This window comes from Arachis stenosperma, chromosome 8 (genome assembly GCF_014773155.1).
Source record: "Arachis stenosperma cultivar V10309 chromosome 8, arast.V10309.gnm1.PFL2, whole genome shotgun sequence".
Taxonomy (NCBI): Eukaryota; Viridiplantae; Streptophyta; class Magnoliopsida; order Fabales; family Fabaceae; genus Arachis; species Arachis stenosperma.
This window is the reverse complement of record NC_080384.1, coordinates 41,688,220-41,705,099: the sequence shown is the minus strand read 5'-3', so window position 1 is coordinate 41,705,099 and position 16,880 is coordinate 41,688,220. Positions and strand designations below refer to the sequence as shown.

At 30.0% G+C, this 16,880-nt stretch overlaps 2 protein-coding genes across 2 annotated transcripts; one reads left to right on the top strand and one right to left on the bottom strand.

Moving 5' to 3' along the window:
* Nucleotides 1-5,351: 5,351 nt before the first annotated feature.
* Nucleotides 5,352-5,899, top strand: LOC130946004 (putative lipid-transfer protein DIR1). Its single transcript, XM_057874688.1, has 2 exons — nucleotides 5,352-5,664; nucleotides 5,886-5,899. Exons 1-2 carry the CDS (start codon nucleotides 5,352-5,354, stop codon nucleotides 5,897-5,899), a joined length of 327 nt encoding a protein of 108 aa, XP_057730671.1.
* Nucleotides 5,900-7,500: 1,601 nt separating this feature from the next.
* On the bottom strand, nucleotides 7,501-15,201 carry LOC130946471 (chaperone protein dnaJ GFA2, mitochondrial-like). The gene is made up of 18 exons (XM_057875230.1): nucleotides 14,961-15,201; nucleotides 14,746-14,836; nucleotides 14,464-14,550; nucleotides 14,118-14,200; nucleotides 12,906-12,989; nucleotides 12,744-12,782; nucleotides 12,369-12,458; nucleotides 12,171-12,221; nucleotides 11,974-12,061; nucleotides 11,791-11,855; nucleotides 11,618-11,692; nucleotides 11,301-11,373; nucleotides 10,579-10,670; nucleotides 10,278-10,349; nucleotides 8,500-8,556; nucleotides 8,368-8,416; nucleotides 8,153-8,219; nucleotides 7,501-8,031 (listed from the first exon to the last, which is right to left on the bottom strand). Exons 1-18 carry the CDS (start codon nucleotides 15,027-15,029, stop codon nucleotides 7,932-7,934), a joined length of 1,332 nt encoding a protein of 443 aa, XP_057731213.1. The 5' UTR covers nucleotides 15,030-15,201; the 3' UTR covers nucleotides 7,501-7,931.
* Between the last annotated feature and the right edge of the window lie 1,679 nt (nucleotides 15,202-16,880).

Sequence of the window (16,880 nt, the reverse complement as noted above, 5' to 3'; positions counted from 1 at the left end):
ACTATGCGCGAAAAGGGGGTAAATGTAATAATCATGAACTCTCCAATCATTTGTAACCCATATCTGTTTGGGCTTGGCCTTGGGCCATGTGGCCATTCTCTATTATGCTTTCTTTCAGGTTGCCCAAACTATCCAGTCCAAAAGAAATTCATAGTCAACAACACAAGTTGGCACAGATGGACTAGAGTCTGTGTCTCTTAATCATTTCTTCTGAGTTCGATATTATGGGAATAGAGCTTGTTTGTTTGGGAGAGTCGTCTATTTTGTCTCTGCAGTATCCGAGGGATTAGTCATTGGGCTTTCAGACTGATAGATACCCTAGTGCAAACCAAAAAAAAATTCATAGTCGGTGAGTGTGTAGTGTGGATGTGTTGTGATATTTAGAATTGGGAATCGTGGAATCGAGACTTTGGATCAATGGCAGCATCACCTGCCTTGCTGGGAACTGCACCCAAGTTCGAATCCTCAGTGAAAAATATAAAACCCATGTTAATAATAGTAGTGTGTGTGAGTAGGTATACTATATAACCTAACATTGAAATTGTTTAATGTCAAAAAAAAATTAAAAATTATTTAATCCATGTGACAAAAAAAATTCATAACCAAAATAAAATAATATCTAAAATAGTCTCTGAAATTTCAACACAAATCAAATTAATATGTTATCTTTATAAGTAATTAAATTGGTCTCTTTAGTGATTTAAACTCATTTAAATTCATCTTCCAGTAACCCCCAATTTACAATACCATATTCGCCTTCATGTTCTCCTTTCCTTTATTTATTATGTTCATGCAAATTCATGTTCTTTAAATTGGATGTTAGGGTTTTATATTGACGGAAGAGATGAATTTGCATAAATAGAAAAAAGAAAAAAAGTAGTGTTATATAAATTGAGTTAGCATTTTATATTATGGCAGGATTGAAATGACTCTAAATAATCAAATTCGGACACCATTTTGAGCATAATTAGTTGGTGGTGACTAGAGTGTTCAAATCTAAACCGATTCAAATTAAAACGCTCATCCAATCCAATCTAAATCGAAAATTGATTAAAACCGTACTAATTCGGATTTAATTGGATTCTATTTTTTTCAAACCGCTGGATCGGATTTAATTTTCATAACCGATCCAATCCAATCCAAATCGCATAATATGCTATAATATTATTATTTTATTATTATATTTACAATTATACTTATAAATGTTAAATTTTTTATATATTTTTATATTATTCATGTATTATTATTATTTAATAAATATTTTATATTCAAAATGTTATTTATTTATTTATTTTAACTAACCTATAATTTTATTTTTATTATTATGTTATTGATGGCTTTTTAAGATATTGTTATGTCACTATTAATTATTTAAAATTTGATGTTGAGACTTATTATATGTATTTCATTTTTTTAATTTATAAAACCGCAAATCCAATCCAATCCAAACCGATTGAAATTGGATCGGATCGGATCGGATTTTTTAAAAAAAAAAATCCAACCCAAACCACACTGCAACTAAAATTAGTGTTCGAATCGGATGAATTTTTAACTCAAGACCGATCCAAACAGCACTGCGAATACCCCTGGTTCAAATGATAACTGAAGAGGATGCTAATTCATAAGAAAAAAATTTATTATTATTATTATTATTATTATTATTATTATTATTATTATTATTATTATTATTATTATTATTATTATTATCATCATTAGATTTTAGATTAAAAAAAAAGGTAATACATGGCATAATAACTATGTGCATATATATGCGGAGAAGTTATATTTGACAAAAATATAAATTGTTTATTATATGAAATTTGTGGCATAAACAATATCATTTAAAAAAAAATAGAATTTTAAGAACAAAATTCAACCTGGCATAAAAAAAAAATAGTTATAAGTTTATATTTTATAATTTAAATGTCACCAAACTATTATAAAAAATAAAACATTAATTTTAAAATAAATAAAATAGAATGATATAACAAATTTAGGAAATATTTTTTTCAAGAGATAGTTTAATTCCATTTTTATTCTTTTTATTTATAAAATATATTTTTTATATCTATTATTTACTATTTTAGAACAAAAATTCGAATGAAAAATTAACTCATTAAGGATCATAATAAAATTTTATTTTTCTTTAACAAAATATAGCGATTGTTTGTAATTTAGAATTTTGAAATAAATCTTAAATTATATCATAATAAAATTTTCGATGATATTATATGATTAAAATATTTTAGTAATTAACTTCAATTAATTGAGTTGATCAAATAATTTAACGATTAACAATAAAAAAATTAGTTAAAAAAAAAGAGAAAAAGAAAGAACCACATAAAAAAAAGGACTTAATTGAATTTAATTACAAAAATAATTTGTTTATTCACCAACATTTCTCTAAAGCTTTATTGGCTTTTGTATTCTTGCTATAAAGGTCATGAAGTAATAAAAGCCAATTTATTTTCTTAACTTAAATAAAACTATATTTTTATTAAAAAACAATATATTTTATTTTAAAATATAAAAAATAATTAAACAAGTACGGATAAATTTATAATATTTATTTGTCTTTATTAAATTATTGAATTTGATCCCACAATAATTTTTTTATATTATTTTTGATACTTAATAATCAATTTAAGAATTTTATATTAAATATTTATTAGAATGATTAAAATTTTTAATTTAAATAAGATTAGTGTTCTTTCTTAAAAATAAACTCAAAAGATATTATTTATCTTTTTTAAAAATTAGTTTTAGTTTTTTCTGTAACAATTATATTAATTGAAAGAATTTTTTTAACTATGAATATGATTGAGAGTTGGCTTTTGATTGTATGAAAAGTAAATTTGTAAATAATTGTTTAGTGATATAATATATATATATATATATATATATATATATATATATATATATATATAGATATTTCAATTGTATTATTAAAAAAAAGAATTACTCAATTTTTTTAAAAATATGAAACTGAAAAAATAGAATTATAAATTATATATTATTAGTTAAATTATTATTTAGTATTTTAATTTGTAAATTATATACTTTGAAGACTAATCATATTTTACAATAATAAAATATAATTATAACAATAATTATACTATATGTACATAAAAAGTAACTATCAGTATAGAATACATATTGAAATATAAAATAAATATTGAAAATGAATTAAACAATAAATATATTTATACACAAATACATAATGGTTTATGAACAATTTTATACCTAATTTTTATGTAATATAATATTTTTATTATAAAAATTATTAGAGTTTATTTATCTTGTGTCCTAAAAGTACATATTAAAATTATAAATTGAAAATATTTTTTATTAAAGATACAAAAATATAAGTTTTTAATGTATTTATTTTATCGTTATCAAATAAAAAAATTTAAAGGCTTCCACTAATACAAATTTTGTCATGTGTTTTTAGGACACATATTAGTTAAATCCAAATTATTATTATTATTATTATTATTATTATTATTATTATTATATATTTTACTTTCACTATCAAAATTTTCTGGATCCGTGACTAGGGGTGTTCGTGATGCGGTTTGGTTTGGTTTTAAGAGAAAAAGTCATTCGATCCGAACGCTTAATTTATGTGCGGTGCGGTTTGGATTGGATGAATTTTTTTTGAAAATCCGATCCGATCCGATCCGATTACAAGCGGTTTGGATCGGTTTGAATTCGCGGTTTTTTAAATAAAAAAATTAAATGTATATAACAAGTCTCAACATCAAATTTTAAATAATCAACAATGACATAACAAGTCTTAACAATATTTAAAAAGCCAACGATAACATAACAATAGAAATAAAATTATAGGTTAGTTAAAATAAATAAATAAATAATATTTTGAACATAAAATATTTATTAAATAATAATAATACATGAATAATAGAAAAGTGTATAACAAATTGAACATGTTATAAGTATAATTGTAAATATAATAATAAAATAATAATATCATAACACATTGTGTGGTTTGGATTGGATTGAATCGGTTATGAAAAGTAGATCCGAAATCCGATCCAATCCAGCGGTTTGCAAAAAATAGAATTCAATCAAATCCGAATTAGTGCGTTTTTAATCAGTTTTTGGTTTGGATTGAATTGGATGAACGATTTAATTTGGATCGGTTTAGATTTGATCACCCCTACTTTGAACCATTGGATAGCGTTTGGTGGAGAGACAGAGACAGAAAGACTGAGACCGAGAGACAGAGACTAAGAGACAAGGATTGAAACAAATCTCAGTATTCTATTTGGTGCAAAATAGGAGACAGGAATTGAAATAAGAATGAAACTCTAATTTAATTTGCACAAAGGGTAAAATTGGAATTAATTAATTGAAATGAAAGTATTTTAGATATAAAATGTTATTAAAGTTTCAGTCTCCATCTCTAAAAATTTCAGTCTCATGTGTCCCTATTTTTTGGAGGTACTGAAATACTGAAATTTTGGAGACAAACACAGAAATTTTAGTACCAATCTTTAAACTAACAAACACAATATTGAGTCTCAGTCTCTCGGTCTCTGTCTCATTACCCAAAAACAAACACTACCTTGAAGAATCTCTCTATAACTTCCTTCCCTAATATATTTAGATTGGGTTCTGTACTTCTGTCTAAAATATATCTCTGTCTTATTAATTAGCGCTTTAAAAAAAACAGCATGCATCACTCTGAAGTCACCACACAATCATGTGTCATTAGTTTTGGTTTAGAAAGTGTCTCTTTATCAATTGCACCTGTACACTATAATTGGCCTTCTTGGTTATATACTATTTTTGAATAAATTCTTTATTCCTATTTTTTTTTAATTCTAAAATATATATCAATATCTTTCCAAAATAATCCGAATATAAAATACCAAATAAGTCTCTTAATTTACACTAGGGTATTGCCCATTTTCTCACAATTATGCATTCAACTACTGTATTGAAAGACTATGGTAACCAAGCATAAATTTAAAATAATAGATCTAATTGGCACTATATCCCCATTTTGTAAGTGGCATCACAAATTTGTTATATATACTTAATCCATATATACCTTGAGCATAATGTTCCCAAAATTAAATGCGAACAACTTTGCCATGGGAGAAATCATGTCATCTGAATCTTCTAACTGCAATCAATAAACACCAATTGCATTGATGCTGTTCTCTCTCTCGATCTCTGCCATATAATGAGCATGAGTAGCATGATAACTTTCTCTGTTAGAACAGCTACGGTGCATGACTAAAAACAACTCTATAAATACAATAAGTGAGTGGTTCCTCTTTCGATAGCGAATTAATTATATTAGAAGACAAAATAATTCAAAGATGAAGCTTTTCAGTTATAGAGCTTTTTCGCTGGTATGGTTTCTTGTTTTCATGGTAGCATTGGTAGTAGTGGCACAAGTGGATAGCACTTCATGCACAAGCACATTCTTCTCGGCGCTTGTGCAGCTGATTCCTTGCAGGGCAGCAGTTGCTCCGTTCAGCCCAATTCCACCAAGCGAGTCGTGCTGCAATGCCCTTAGAGCTCTTGGCCAACCATGCTTGTGTGTTCTTGTCAATGGTCCTCCAATTTCAGGTGTTGACCGTAACATGGCCTCGCAGCTACCAGAGAAGTGTACTACAAACTTTGAACCATGTACTACTTCTTTCTCTCTACCATTTTCTTCTTGACAATTTTTCGTAAATTATATGTGTAATTTTATATACAATTTTTAAAAATAATTTTATTTTGAATTTGATGATAAGTTGTTAGAAGTGTGTCTCATTCAGCATCACCATCCTCGCATAAATCCAAAACTGGCTGGCTTATACAGTGTGCCATTGAAACAATGATTAATATTCGTTATTTTTTTGCAGGTGTCATTATATGAGATGAAGTTAGAGCGCCAAGCTAAGTTACAATTAGAAATAAGTGTTATTAATTGAAGTGTGATTTATATATTGCAGGTCACAATAAGATTACATTATCATCAGTAGATGACATTAATATTCAATCTATATGTAATTTTTAATTGTTCTCAATTTCAATAGTAAATTGTTAAAATAATAAAACATGCAATTGCCGTACGAAGAGTAATCAATTCTCCAGTATCATAGACCAAAGAATTTTAAAAATGTTTCAAATAAAAATTTCATATCAATTAGAAAGTATAAAAATGGAAAGATTTGCCTATTATATATGTCATGCTCAACTAGAATGAAAGGAACTATCCTTGTCAGAAATGGAAGTCGGATAAACTATAAACCACTTTATTGCTATATGAATGTGACGTACCCACAATAAACTAAGATGAAATATGAAAGTTAAAATATGAAATCTTCTATAATTGGTTTGACAAAATGAAACTCTTCAATGATTCCTCGAACGTGAGATTATGGGTAGCCAACGACTCCTCGAACGAGATATTATGGGTAGCCAGTATCTAAAAGTATTCAAGCCATGAATCAAATCATGGTCAAGCTTAAGTTCATTAAAATATAACTAAAAATTTCAAATCTACACCCAACACGCACTAATCTATGCTTCAAGAAAGAGAAATATGTCATAATGATCCAGTTGCCGAAGGGGCACATATAAAAGCACAAGAAGTTAGGGAAGTATCACACATCTTTAATCTAGTTCAAATGCTTTGGATCTTTAATTTGGACATACCTCAAGCATCCCGACACACCACAGAAAAACCACATAAATTCTCTTATTAAACAAAAGAAGTCTAGATAATCAACATTCTTTTCGGCCAACATTTTAAAAAATTAGCTAGTTTTATAATAAAGTGCTGAACAAAAAAAAATTAAAATTATTGAAAAAAATATCTAAAACTTAACAGAAAAACATCCAAAATTATAGAAAAAAAGCTAAAATTTAACCAAAAAAAAAAAAACATCTAATATCGTTGAAAAGAACATTAAAAATCTAACAAAACGAAAAATCTAAAATCATAGAAAAAAAACAACCAAAACCTTTAAAATTTAAATATCCAAAATTTAGAAGTATTGTTTGTTTTTGTTTACTTTTTAAGGTACAGTTGCCGAAAAACATAAAAACCTCTAAAATTCAAACATCTAAAATGCAGAATAAGAAACATCTGAATGATGCATTCTTTTTTAGTAGTTTGCTATTATTTATTTTTTATTGTACATTCCGAAAAAAAATTCTCAAAACCTCAAAAATTTAAAAATTTGAAATCTAAGTATAACAAACATCCAAAAGTGATCTTTTTTTTGTTACCATAATTAAAAGAGTTATTGTGTTCAGATTTAGGATGTCTTTTAGCTAGGTTTTAGATGTTCTTTTATAATAATTTTAAATGTTTACTTTTATTATGTTTTGAATATTCTTTTTTATCCAGTTTTAAATATTCTTTTTACAATGACCTTAAATATTTGTTTTTTCATTTGATTTTAGATATTTTTATATATTAAATTATGAATTTTTTTTTACCTAGCATGATTGTAAAACAAAATTTTAATGCGGTAACAGAAACGGAAATGGTAACAGATGACTCCATGATCTACTCAATACAAAAGGCTCCTGAAGAAAAGAGCAACAGAAACGTAAAAGTGGTCATTCCAATTGAAGAACTATCTCGTTGGCGTATAGCCCCGGATTCAAAGATGAGTAAAGTTTTCTTGACTTGCACCCATTCTTATAGGGTTTTATTTACAGACTAGATTACTATGGTCTACATGTGCCTCAAGCTTGTATTATAATTCAATTTAAATTGTGAACATCACTTGTTATGGAAAAAAATGATATAATATTATATTACTACATACAATCAAAAGTGGATGGGATCAAAAAATACCAATCCTTAATACTACAAAACTTAAACGGCAGGTTGCTTCCCCGCCTAGTTGAGCATGATTTGTTAATAAATGACTAATTTTAACTCTGCAGAAGTTTCATCCAGAAGCAGATGCAGCTCTCTCTTTGTTATCGAATTCCCCTTGCTCTTCCTTGGCAAATTCCTCAATCAATTCCCGTTGTCTCTCTGTCAGGTTTCTGCAATCATAAGGAAGGTATTTACAGTAAAATAAACTTGTATCACCTGGGCCTAGGAGGCTTTCGTTGAAGATTTAACAGTTTATAAACTACACCAAGCAACATCAAATATAACACTCACGCTGGGATGCCGACGTTAAAATGAACATATTGATCCCCAAATGTATAAGAATTCCGGGTCTTGATCCCTGAAGCGAACAAAACGGGTTAATAAATAATAAAAATAATGAAGAGACCATGAATTTTAATATCTAAGGAACAGTTATGGAATTTCAACATCTTCAAACAACACTTCCTTAATGTCTCAATTTGCATAAATGACATCCACTTGCTTACCTTTCTTTTTTAGAACCACCTTTTGACCAGGTTGGGTACCAGGACGAACCTGCAAAGCATGGCCAGTCATTCAAGCTTCAGTTAGCAAAACAAAAATGAGATAAGAGATGAAATCACAATGGCAACTCAAACCTTAAGAACAACATCTCCAGTGAGTGTTGGAACATGGATGGTTCCACCCAAAATTGCCTGAAAAAAGAAGTATTTTTTGTTAGTGTTAAATCATGAGTGTAATAGTACAAACTGCAATGACAGAAGCGAACTACAAGTATATTTGAGATCCAAAATATGGCAAGACAAATCAACAACAGAAGACCCAAGAACAGCCACAAACACCAAGACAAACCATACGAATATCATAACATTTAGCAAAATCAGACACATTCATGATTGACAGAATCCCAAGTCTCCAAATCCAATTACATGTCAATAGCCTAAAAGTCAAAACTAGGAATTTCTGAATGACTTTAATTTAAACCAAAGAATTGTGATTATTTCTTCTGAATTTTTTTGTTAATAGCCATTTCATGATTTCTATAAATATCAAAGAAACAATCACATATCTACATTTCTTTTGGGTCATTTCTCTTCCCCAAAACAGGGTCCTACCCGCTATCAAATAGAATCTTGAAGCATAAGACCAAGCTCAGATTTAGTAGCAGCTATATTTAATACTGAAACTAGCAAAGGAACAATATAAAATTGATTTTACGTATAATTTGTTTGTATTGAAAATCAACAAGTTTTCATGTTGATCAAACAGACAACGTTTGTCATCTTAGGAATATAATTATGTATGAATTTGTCACAGGACTTTCTAGATTATGTGGCTTAGCGGGCCGCCAGAGAATATGCATTCCTTGCCTATTTTCTGCAGAAGAAAGAAGGGGAAGAAAAAGGGTGCACAAATGCAAACCTCAGATTGGCAGAAAAGGCAAGGGAAGGGAAACTATCCTTTACATGGGGAATGGTGAGTTTATAAAAATATTGAAGAAAACAGACTGTGGCAAGGATCATTCCCCTTTTATCTTTGTTCAGGCACCTTGTTCCCAGAAAATTGGAGATTGCCTATGGAAAAATAATTCTAAAGTCTAGCCATTTCCTATTTCAATCCAAAAAATTAAACTTTCTATAAAGGTTATATAGATCTTTGATACTTAACTCAAATTTCACATTATTTCCTTATCAAAATTCAAGCACAGGGAAGCTGACCTTTTCCCATCCCTTTGTTTCTATTCCGTTATCTCTAAAACCTCCAAACATATACAAGGGCAACACACTTATGGTTGAGCATCAGGGACTCAAGTCTCGCATTCAGTGGAAGAATACAGATGAAATTTGAAGCACAACAGTTTATTATGCCCTTCTTCAAGAACACAAATGTTATTCTTTGCTGTAATAGTGTTGGGAGAAAATAATCTAATACAGAACCAATTGATCACTTTTGTAAAGGAAGCAAACCATATTTCACATACTAAAATCACAAAATATGTCGGTCAATGAATGCTCCCTGATAGTTACAAATTTAATTAATTCCTCTCACAAAATAATAATGATAATAATAAATAAATAAATAAATAAATTCATATTATGGAAATCTTAATTGATAGTTCCTAAAATGGATCACAATTAGGTGGAAATATATTCCCTGCAACCTGAAAGGTGAACAAACCATTACACCTGATCCTAAAATATAACATGTCTACGGAGGAGAAAAACAAAATCATCCAAGAGAAAAAAAAAATCAATAGAAGAAAAGCATATTAGAAAGGGGCATCTTATTCAAAAATTTTGTAAACTGCTCCCCATTTACTACAAACTAAAACCACTACTTAAATACACGCATAAGTTAATTGATGCAAAACCTCAACCAGAAATCGGCACTGCATTTGTATTTTAAGGCGCATTACCTGAGTAATACTTAAAACAGCATTTACATGAATATCAGATCCTTCTCGACGAAAGACAGGATCTTCTCGGACCTGCAAGTAGTAAAAGAGAGAAAAAAAAATATTGGCTTTATAAAGAGAAATTAAAGGAAAAGAACACTGTTCTTCAAGCCATTTAAGTTCTGAGTTGAGTTTTGGAAGGAAACGGAGGGAAAGGGAAGGCTTGTAAATTTTACACCACAAGCCCTCCATTTCCCTTCCCATCCCTCCAAACTCCCAACTCACAAAAAAAAAAAAACCCTTAAGAGAATAAGTCTTTTACCTTGAGAGTAACATAAAGATCACCAGGGTGATCCCCATCAGGATCTACACCACCACTTCTACATATTTTTAGGGTTTCATTGTTGTCCATCCCTGCAAATGTATAAATATGTAGAACCTTCACCTTTTCATATAAGAACTAAGGAAAATGAATCAACAAGAATGAAATGCATCATTGCATCGTGAATAGCATCTACTCATGACTGTCGATTTACCAGCATCTATGGCAGACTTGATTTTAATAGAAAGGCATGATAAAATCCACATTTATCCAGATTATTCCAAACTATGTTCTAAATTTTTAAACTTTACTATGCTAAAAAATTAATAGTTACTTTTCTGTGTATATGTTCATTTTAATATTATCTCATATAATGGCTTTGATCTCTTCACACCAAAATTTAAGCTGAACAGCAGGAAGTAATATGTAATGGAGTGATCTTTCATCCTTCCTATATATATTAACAATCATGCATTCGGGTAAACTTCAAAAAATTGTCTAGATAGAAATAGAATAAGTGGTAGAGTGACATACATTGATAGGTAATTGACTATAAATTATGAACCTCAGTAGAGTGAGACTATAATACAAGTGGCTAGAACAATTAAGAGGAGAATCCCAAGAATGAGGGGGAAGCTTTTTCATTTGACATTGTAACTTTGTATGCCAAAGGAACAGGATTTACTTAACTAAATCCAAAACTTCCAAACAATAATGCTTACCAGGCGCAATATCCAATTTGACAGACTTTGTTCCTTTAATTACTTTTGCACCTTTGCATGACTTGCAGAAATTCTGATGCCAATATGAAAACAAGATTTTAATAATTTTTCCAGAAAACAACTAATGCAGCATGTGGTAAACTTAGTGTGATTCATCACATGATTTATTAATAAAATTAGGGAGGAACTATAAGAAAATAAGATCAACTATAAGCAAGTTACATGAATCACAGCTAAGTACATCATATCTGAACCGTTAGATACTGCAATGTACTAAAAGTAATAGAATTGATCTAAACACATTGTTTACATCATACCTTTACAATTTTGCCCATTCCCTTACATGTACCACATGTTTTCTCCATCCTAAATATGCCAGCTTGTACATATGTCTGGACATGCATATCGAAACAATCGGTTTAACAGGAAATTATTTAAACTTATAACATGATTGAAGAAGGTTAAATTCAAATTTCAAAATGGTACATACCATTCCTGTTCCTTTACAGCGTTTACAGGTTTCAGGTTTTGTACCAGGAGGAACACCACTCCCACCTGCAAATGTTGAGAGAATCTGTGACAAGTGCACCAGCTTTACAAACTATGGTGGTGAATAAAGTGGTTACAAGGGGGAAAAAATCCTGTATAAACATTAGTGTGCTGATGCACATACCACAAGTTTGGCAACGCACATCTGTTTGATATGTAATAGTTTTGGTACATCCCATGACGGCTTCCATAAATGATAATTCCACAAAAGTCTGAATAAAAAGAAAAAAATAAAATAATAAAAAAACACATTTGGACGCATTTCTTCTAGAAATTCCTTAGCATATAATAAAGACATCCAAATATGAAGAAAAACAGAACCTTGACATCCTCTCCACCAATATTCTGATGAAAAAAGTTCTTGACAAAATCCTGATCACAAGTCATCATTGATGAAATTGCAAGAGAATTAAACGAAACCAAATTAGATATCAAACATGGGGTATATAAATAATTCAGAGATATTTATATTTCTCTAATAATTGGTTAAAATGAGGGGAGAAACTAATAACGAATTACATGATCACGGAATATCTGCTCAAACGGATTAAATCCACTGCTATCTCCAAAACCAGTGCTCTGTTGGTTTACATAAGCATCATGACCAACCTACATAATGAGAGTTAAAGCATATAAATAAGAGACAATAACAATACTCTGAAAGGAGACATGTGAATTGTTTCCCCACCATCCCAACCATCTGTTTTGTCAAATATCTATACATCAATACATGAGCTTCTTGTGCACCACAGAACACCCCAGTATTTCTTTGTAATACTAATACTGTTATTACTCAACAAAAATCAATAATATATCCTACAGTTTTTCCCAATACGGTATATGATTCAAAAAAGTTCAAAGGAGCCAAAAGAGATATCTGGAAAGCGGTAATACCTCATCATACTGTTGACGCTTCTCTTCATCCTTCAAAACCTAACGAATTGCCAAAAGAAGGGAAGCAAAGGTCAGGAAATTAGTTCTCATTTCATTAGTCATATGATCAAAAACTCTGTAGTCAGGATGGTAACGAGAAATTTTTTAATAAAAAAGGTAAACCTCATATGCCACTGAAACTTCTTGAAACTTCTTTTCAGCTTCAGGATCATCTTTGTTTGTGTCCGGATGGAGCTTCTTTGCAAGCTGCAGAACATGAGGAGAATTCAAGACACAGCAGAAATAAAGGTAAAATGATGAAATTTTTCAAGACAAATAATTCATGCTTATCGAACATGCTTGAAGAATTTATGTAGAGAGAAAAGGAAAGGTGAAGGGAACCAAAATATCATTCACAAACTGACAATAGTATTGCCATAGAACATGAGCAGACATTAAAAGAGTACATGGCGGAGCATATTCTGACAAAGAAATCATAAATATAAATAGACTGTAAAATTTAGACATCAAAAAGTGAAAAGCATATATGCATATTATAAAATAGATAAGTGAGTGCATACTTAACAAAATGCATGAGCAACATGACAAACAAATTTCACTATTATTTTCAAGTGGTGCCCCTAGGGAGATGGCTCAAGTATCTACTTAGGGCCCATTAGATAACTCTCTTAGGAAGGAAACACAAAAACACCAAGAAACATAAATCTGTTTGGAAAAGGAGACAAACATATAAATAAACAAAAGGTCTCAGGTGTGGGACAAAATATTCCCAATTCTCTGTCCACCAAAAGACTAGGGACAGTAGGAACAAAATCAAAGACAACTTTTCTTCTATCTTGTCTCCTGTCTGTATATTTTAGGATTGGAGTTGTCATTAATTGAATAGAAGGGAAAGGGGAAGAATAGAGTTATATATCATTGGTTGTCCCAGCTTTTAAATGAGTAGAATTCAATAGGGTATAGTTTTATTTTCCAACTTTTATATGTATTTTTATGTATCAATGAAGATTAAAGAGTAAAATTGAATAGCTAACAACATCCAGTCTCCTCTTGACCCCCAGACTTGCGGTTACCAAAATTACTGTTCCCAGTGGCTTGGGCCCTATTCCTAACCCTCTCAACACCTTCCTTTCCCTTGCATAAAATATCTCCCAAATGCATCTAGAGCCTATAGACAATGAACAGTTTCTTTAACACATGGAGAAGACATGAAATTGACAAACATAAACCAAAAAAAATGGCATGATCCCACTTGACCAGGATACACGTCTGAAACTTTTACCTCGGAAATAGGCTACATGTTTGTTTAAAAAACAAAATTCATATTCTGCTATCTAGATACATTTATATTCACATTGGTAAAGCAAAACCTACCCCATAGTATGCTTTCTTTACTTCAGAAGCACTTGCATTCCTACTGACACCAAGAATATCGTAATAGTCTCTTGCCAATGAAGCTGTAAAGGAGTGAGAGGGAAAACGGAATGTAAATAAGTGATGGGAAAGAAGAAAATGCATACTTCAGGCTCCTTCCATTTTAGAGCATAACACCACTGAAGAGTGAAAATTCAACTTAGTCATCACAACCAACAGGAAAAATAATGCAAAATAAAATCCATTAATTTGCAAAATTAGAAAAAGGAATTTCCAAGTTTTTTCCCCTTGTAATTATTCCATTAAGAATAAAAAAAAAAGTCAATCATAATCTAACAATTAGTACCCGTGCCATGAATGGTCCTAGATGTTCCCCAATATTTATTTGCTGCTCCCAGTGGCAACCAGTTCTTCAAATTAAAACCACCTGCAGCTGCAATTAGAAAAGGAAACGAAAGCTCAGAAAAAACAAAAAATATCTCACATTGCTTCCAAAAAAAAAACGAAACAGAACCCTTAATTCAACGTTAAACAAACCAAGAGAAACAGTCATTGGACCAGAAATAACAATAAACTTTACTGCACAACCAAATAACAAAATCACAATAAACTTTGCGTTAACACGAACCGTTTGGAGGATAACTTGCGATGACTCTAGATGGATTGCAAAGTCCTGAATTCAGTGTCCTATAACTCCTTTGGAACACTGTCCCATATATCTGGAACTCATCCAAAAATTAAAAAAAAAATAACACAAAATTGATAAATCACAGTTCACAGAAAAACGTCAAAGAAAAACAATCTGACTCCGTCCGAATCGAGGAGAAGAGAAAGTGTGCATACGGGTTCTTTTGCCGAGAGACGGCGACGAGAAACCAAGCGGAGGAGCCTGGCGCCATTGGAGCGTACCATTGGGAAGCTCTACACGGGTTGTAATCGGGAAATGGTTAAAGGTTCAGAACGAGGGTTTGGGTTTTGTGGTAAGTTTCAATGGCCCAAAATGGCCCAAAACCCCGTCGATAAACCCTAATTCCGAAGTGGAAGCTTCTAGTGTAAGAGATTTTGAGGGTGTGCAGGTGTGAAGAAAATAAAAGTAAGGAAAAGAGACCGATAGGTCTTGACATTTTAAATTTGAGACAAATACATTTTTGGTAAAATTTAAATATAAAAAATTTTTTGATTTTAATAAACGGAGGATAATTTAGTTTTTTTTTTTCTATTTGTCTCTCATACATCAAACAGAATTAGCTGACGTGGCTGAAATGGTGTCCAGTTCCGTTACGGTATCACACTGGAAGAGGAATAAAGTTCAAAAGACAAATAAATCTTTAATATCATTTTGTAAATAAAGTTCGAAGGATAAATAGGTCATTGAGAATTTAATTCATTATACTTTTATTATGAGAATTTAGTTTATAAAATTATGCTTGTATTTTGAAATCCAATTAACTTGTTGTATTCTGCAATTTAAATTATTTGTATTAAAATTGCAGAAATTGTGCTTGTTCTGTTTCTACTTTTTTTCTTAAATTGCATTAGTTCAGTTTTAGTGCATTTGTGTATTATATTAGAATTTGTTAAATTGCGTTAATTCAATTTTCATCATACCAGTGGCATTAGTTAGCATCAGTTCATTTATGCATCAAGTTAGCATTAATTCATTTGTGCATCATTCATGTATTAAGTTAGCATTAGTACATTCGTGTATTATATTAGAATTAGTATTTTTCTCCATAATAACATTACGAGAAATTTTTTTTATTATAGTTCACTTTGTTTTAACAGTATAAATTATGCATGGCACAAAAGATTTATAAAATCAAACTACTTTTACAAAAAAATCGTAAGTTGACAAACGTCTTTGGCTAAGAAAACCAAAATATCTGCAAATAAAAAATTAAATAATAAGATTTTTAGTTATTCTTTTTATATGAAAAAGTCTAATTTTTTATTAATAATTAATTTTAACATTCGTTATCTAAACTTTAAAATAATTTAATGTGTATACTTTTACATTTAAAATATTTTAGTCGTAAAAAAATATCGAATGACATATTTTGATTTGTCAAATTACTAATATAAAATATAATTATATATAGAGTAAAAATAGTAGAGAGAAATAGAAAAATGGAGAGAGGTAGATGAGAGAATTTAGGAAAGAAGTTTATTAATTTAAAAAAAAAAATTCTCTCAATTTTAATAAGAGTGTCATGTGACACATTTTATTATTAAATTAGATAGTAATATATGATACATATAAAAGCTTAATGAATTAAATTCTCAATGACATATTTGTCCTTCGAACATTATTTGCAAAATGACGTCAAGGACTTATTTGTCCTTCGAACTTTATTCTCCTTCTAGCGTGGCACCGTAACGGACACCTGGACACCGTTTCAGCCACGTCAGTCAGTTCCGTTTGGTGTATGAGAGGCAAACAGACGGAAGGACTAATTGTCCTCCGTTTGTTAAAATCAGAAATTTTTTTGTATTTAAATTTTGTCAGGGATGTATTTATCAAAAATTTAAAAAGTCAGGGACCTATCTGTCTTTTTCCCTAAAAGTAAATGGCCAACTCGGTCCAACTCTCTTCCCAGAATGACAACGGGATCGTGGATTTTTTTTAAATAAATAAAATAAATAACTTAATTAACGAAATATACATTTTGAAACGTTTTTACTTTTTACCAAAAATACCGCATCCTTTATCTCGTTTACAGTGTAAATGAAATAAAATAACATGTATCTGCCACATTGTAAACA

Excerpts from the sequence above, each read along its gene's own strand:
- LOC130946004 (XM_057874688.1), top strand. The coding sequence starts at position 5,352 with ATGAAGCTTTTCAGTTATAGAGCTTTTTCGCTGGTATGGTTTCTTGTT.
- LOC130946471 (XM_057875230.1), bottom strand. The coding sequence starts at position 15,029 with ATGGTACGCTCCAATGGCGCCAGGCTCCTCCGCTTGGTTTCTCGTCGC. Across the intron at positions 14,837-14,960 it reads GTCTCTCGGCAAAAGAACCC|ATATATGGGACAGTGTTCCA; the intron begins GTATGCACACTT and ends GATGAGTTCCAG. Across the intron at positions 11,693-11,790 it reads GCTGTAAAGGAACAGGAATG|ACATATGTACAAGCTGGCAT; the intron begins GTATGTACCATT and ends ATGCATGTCCAG.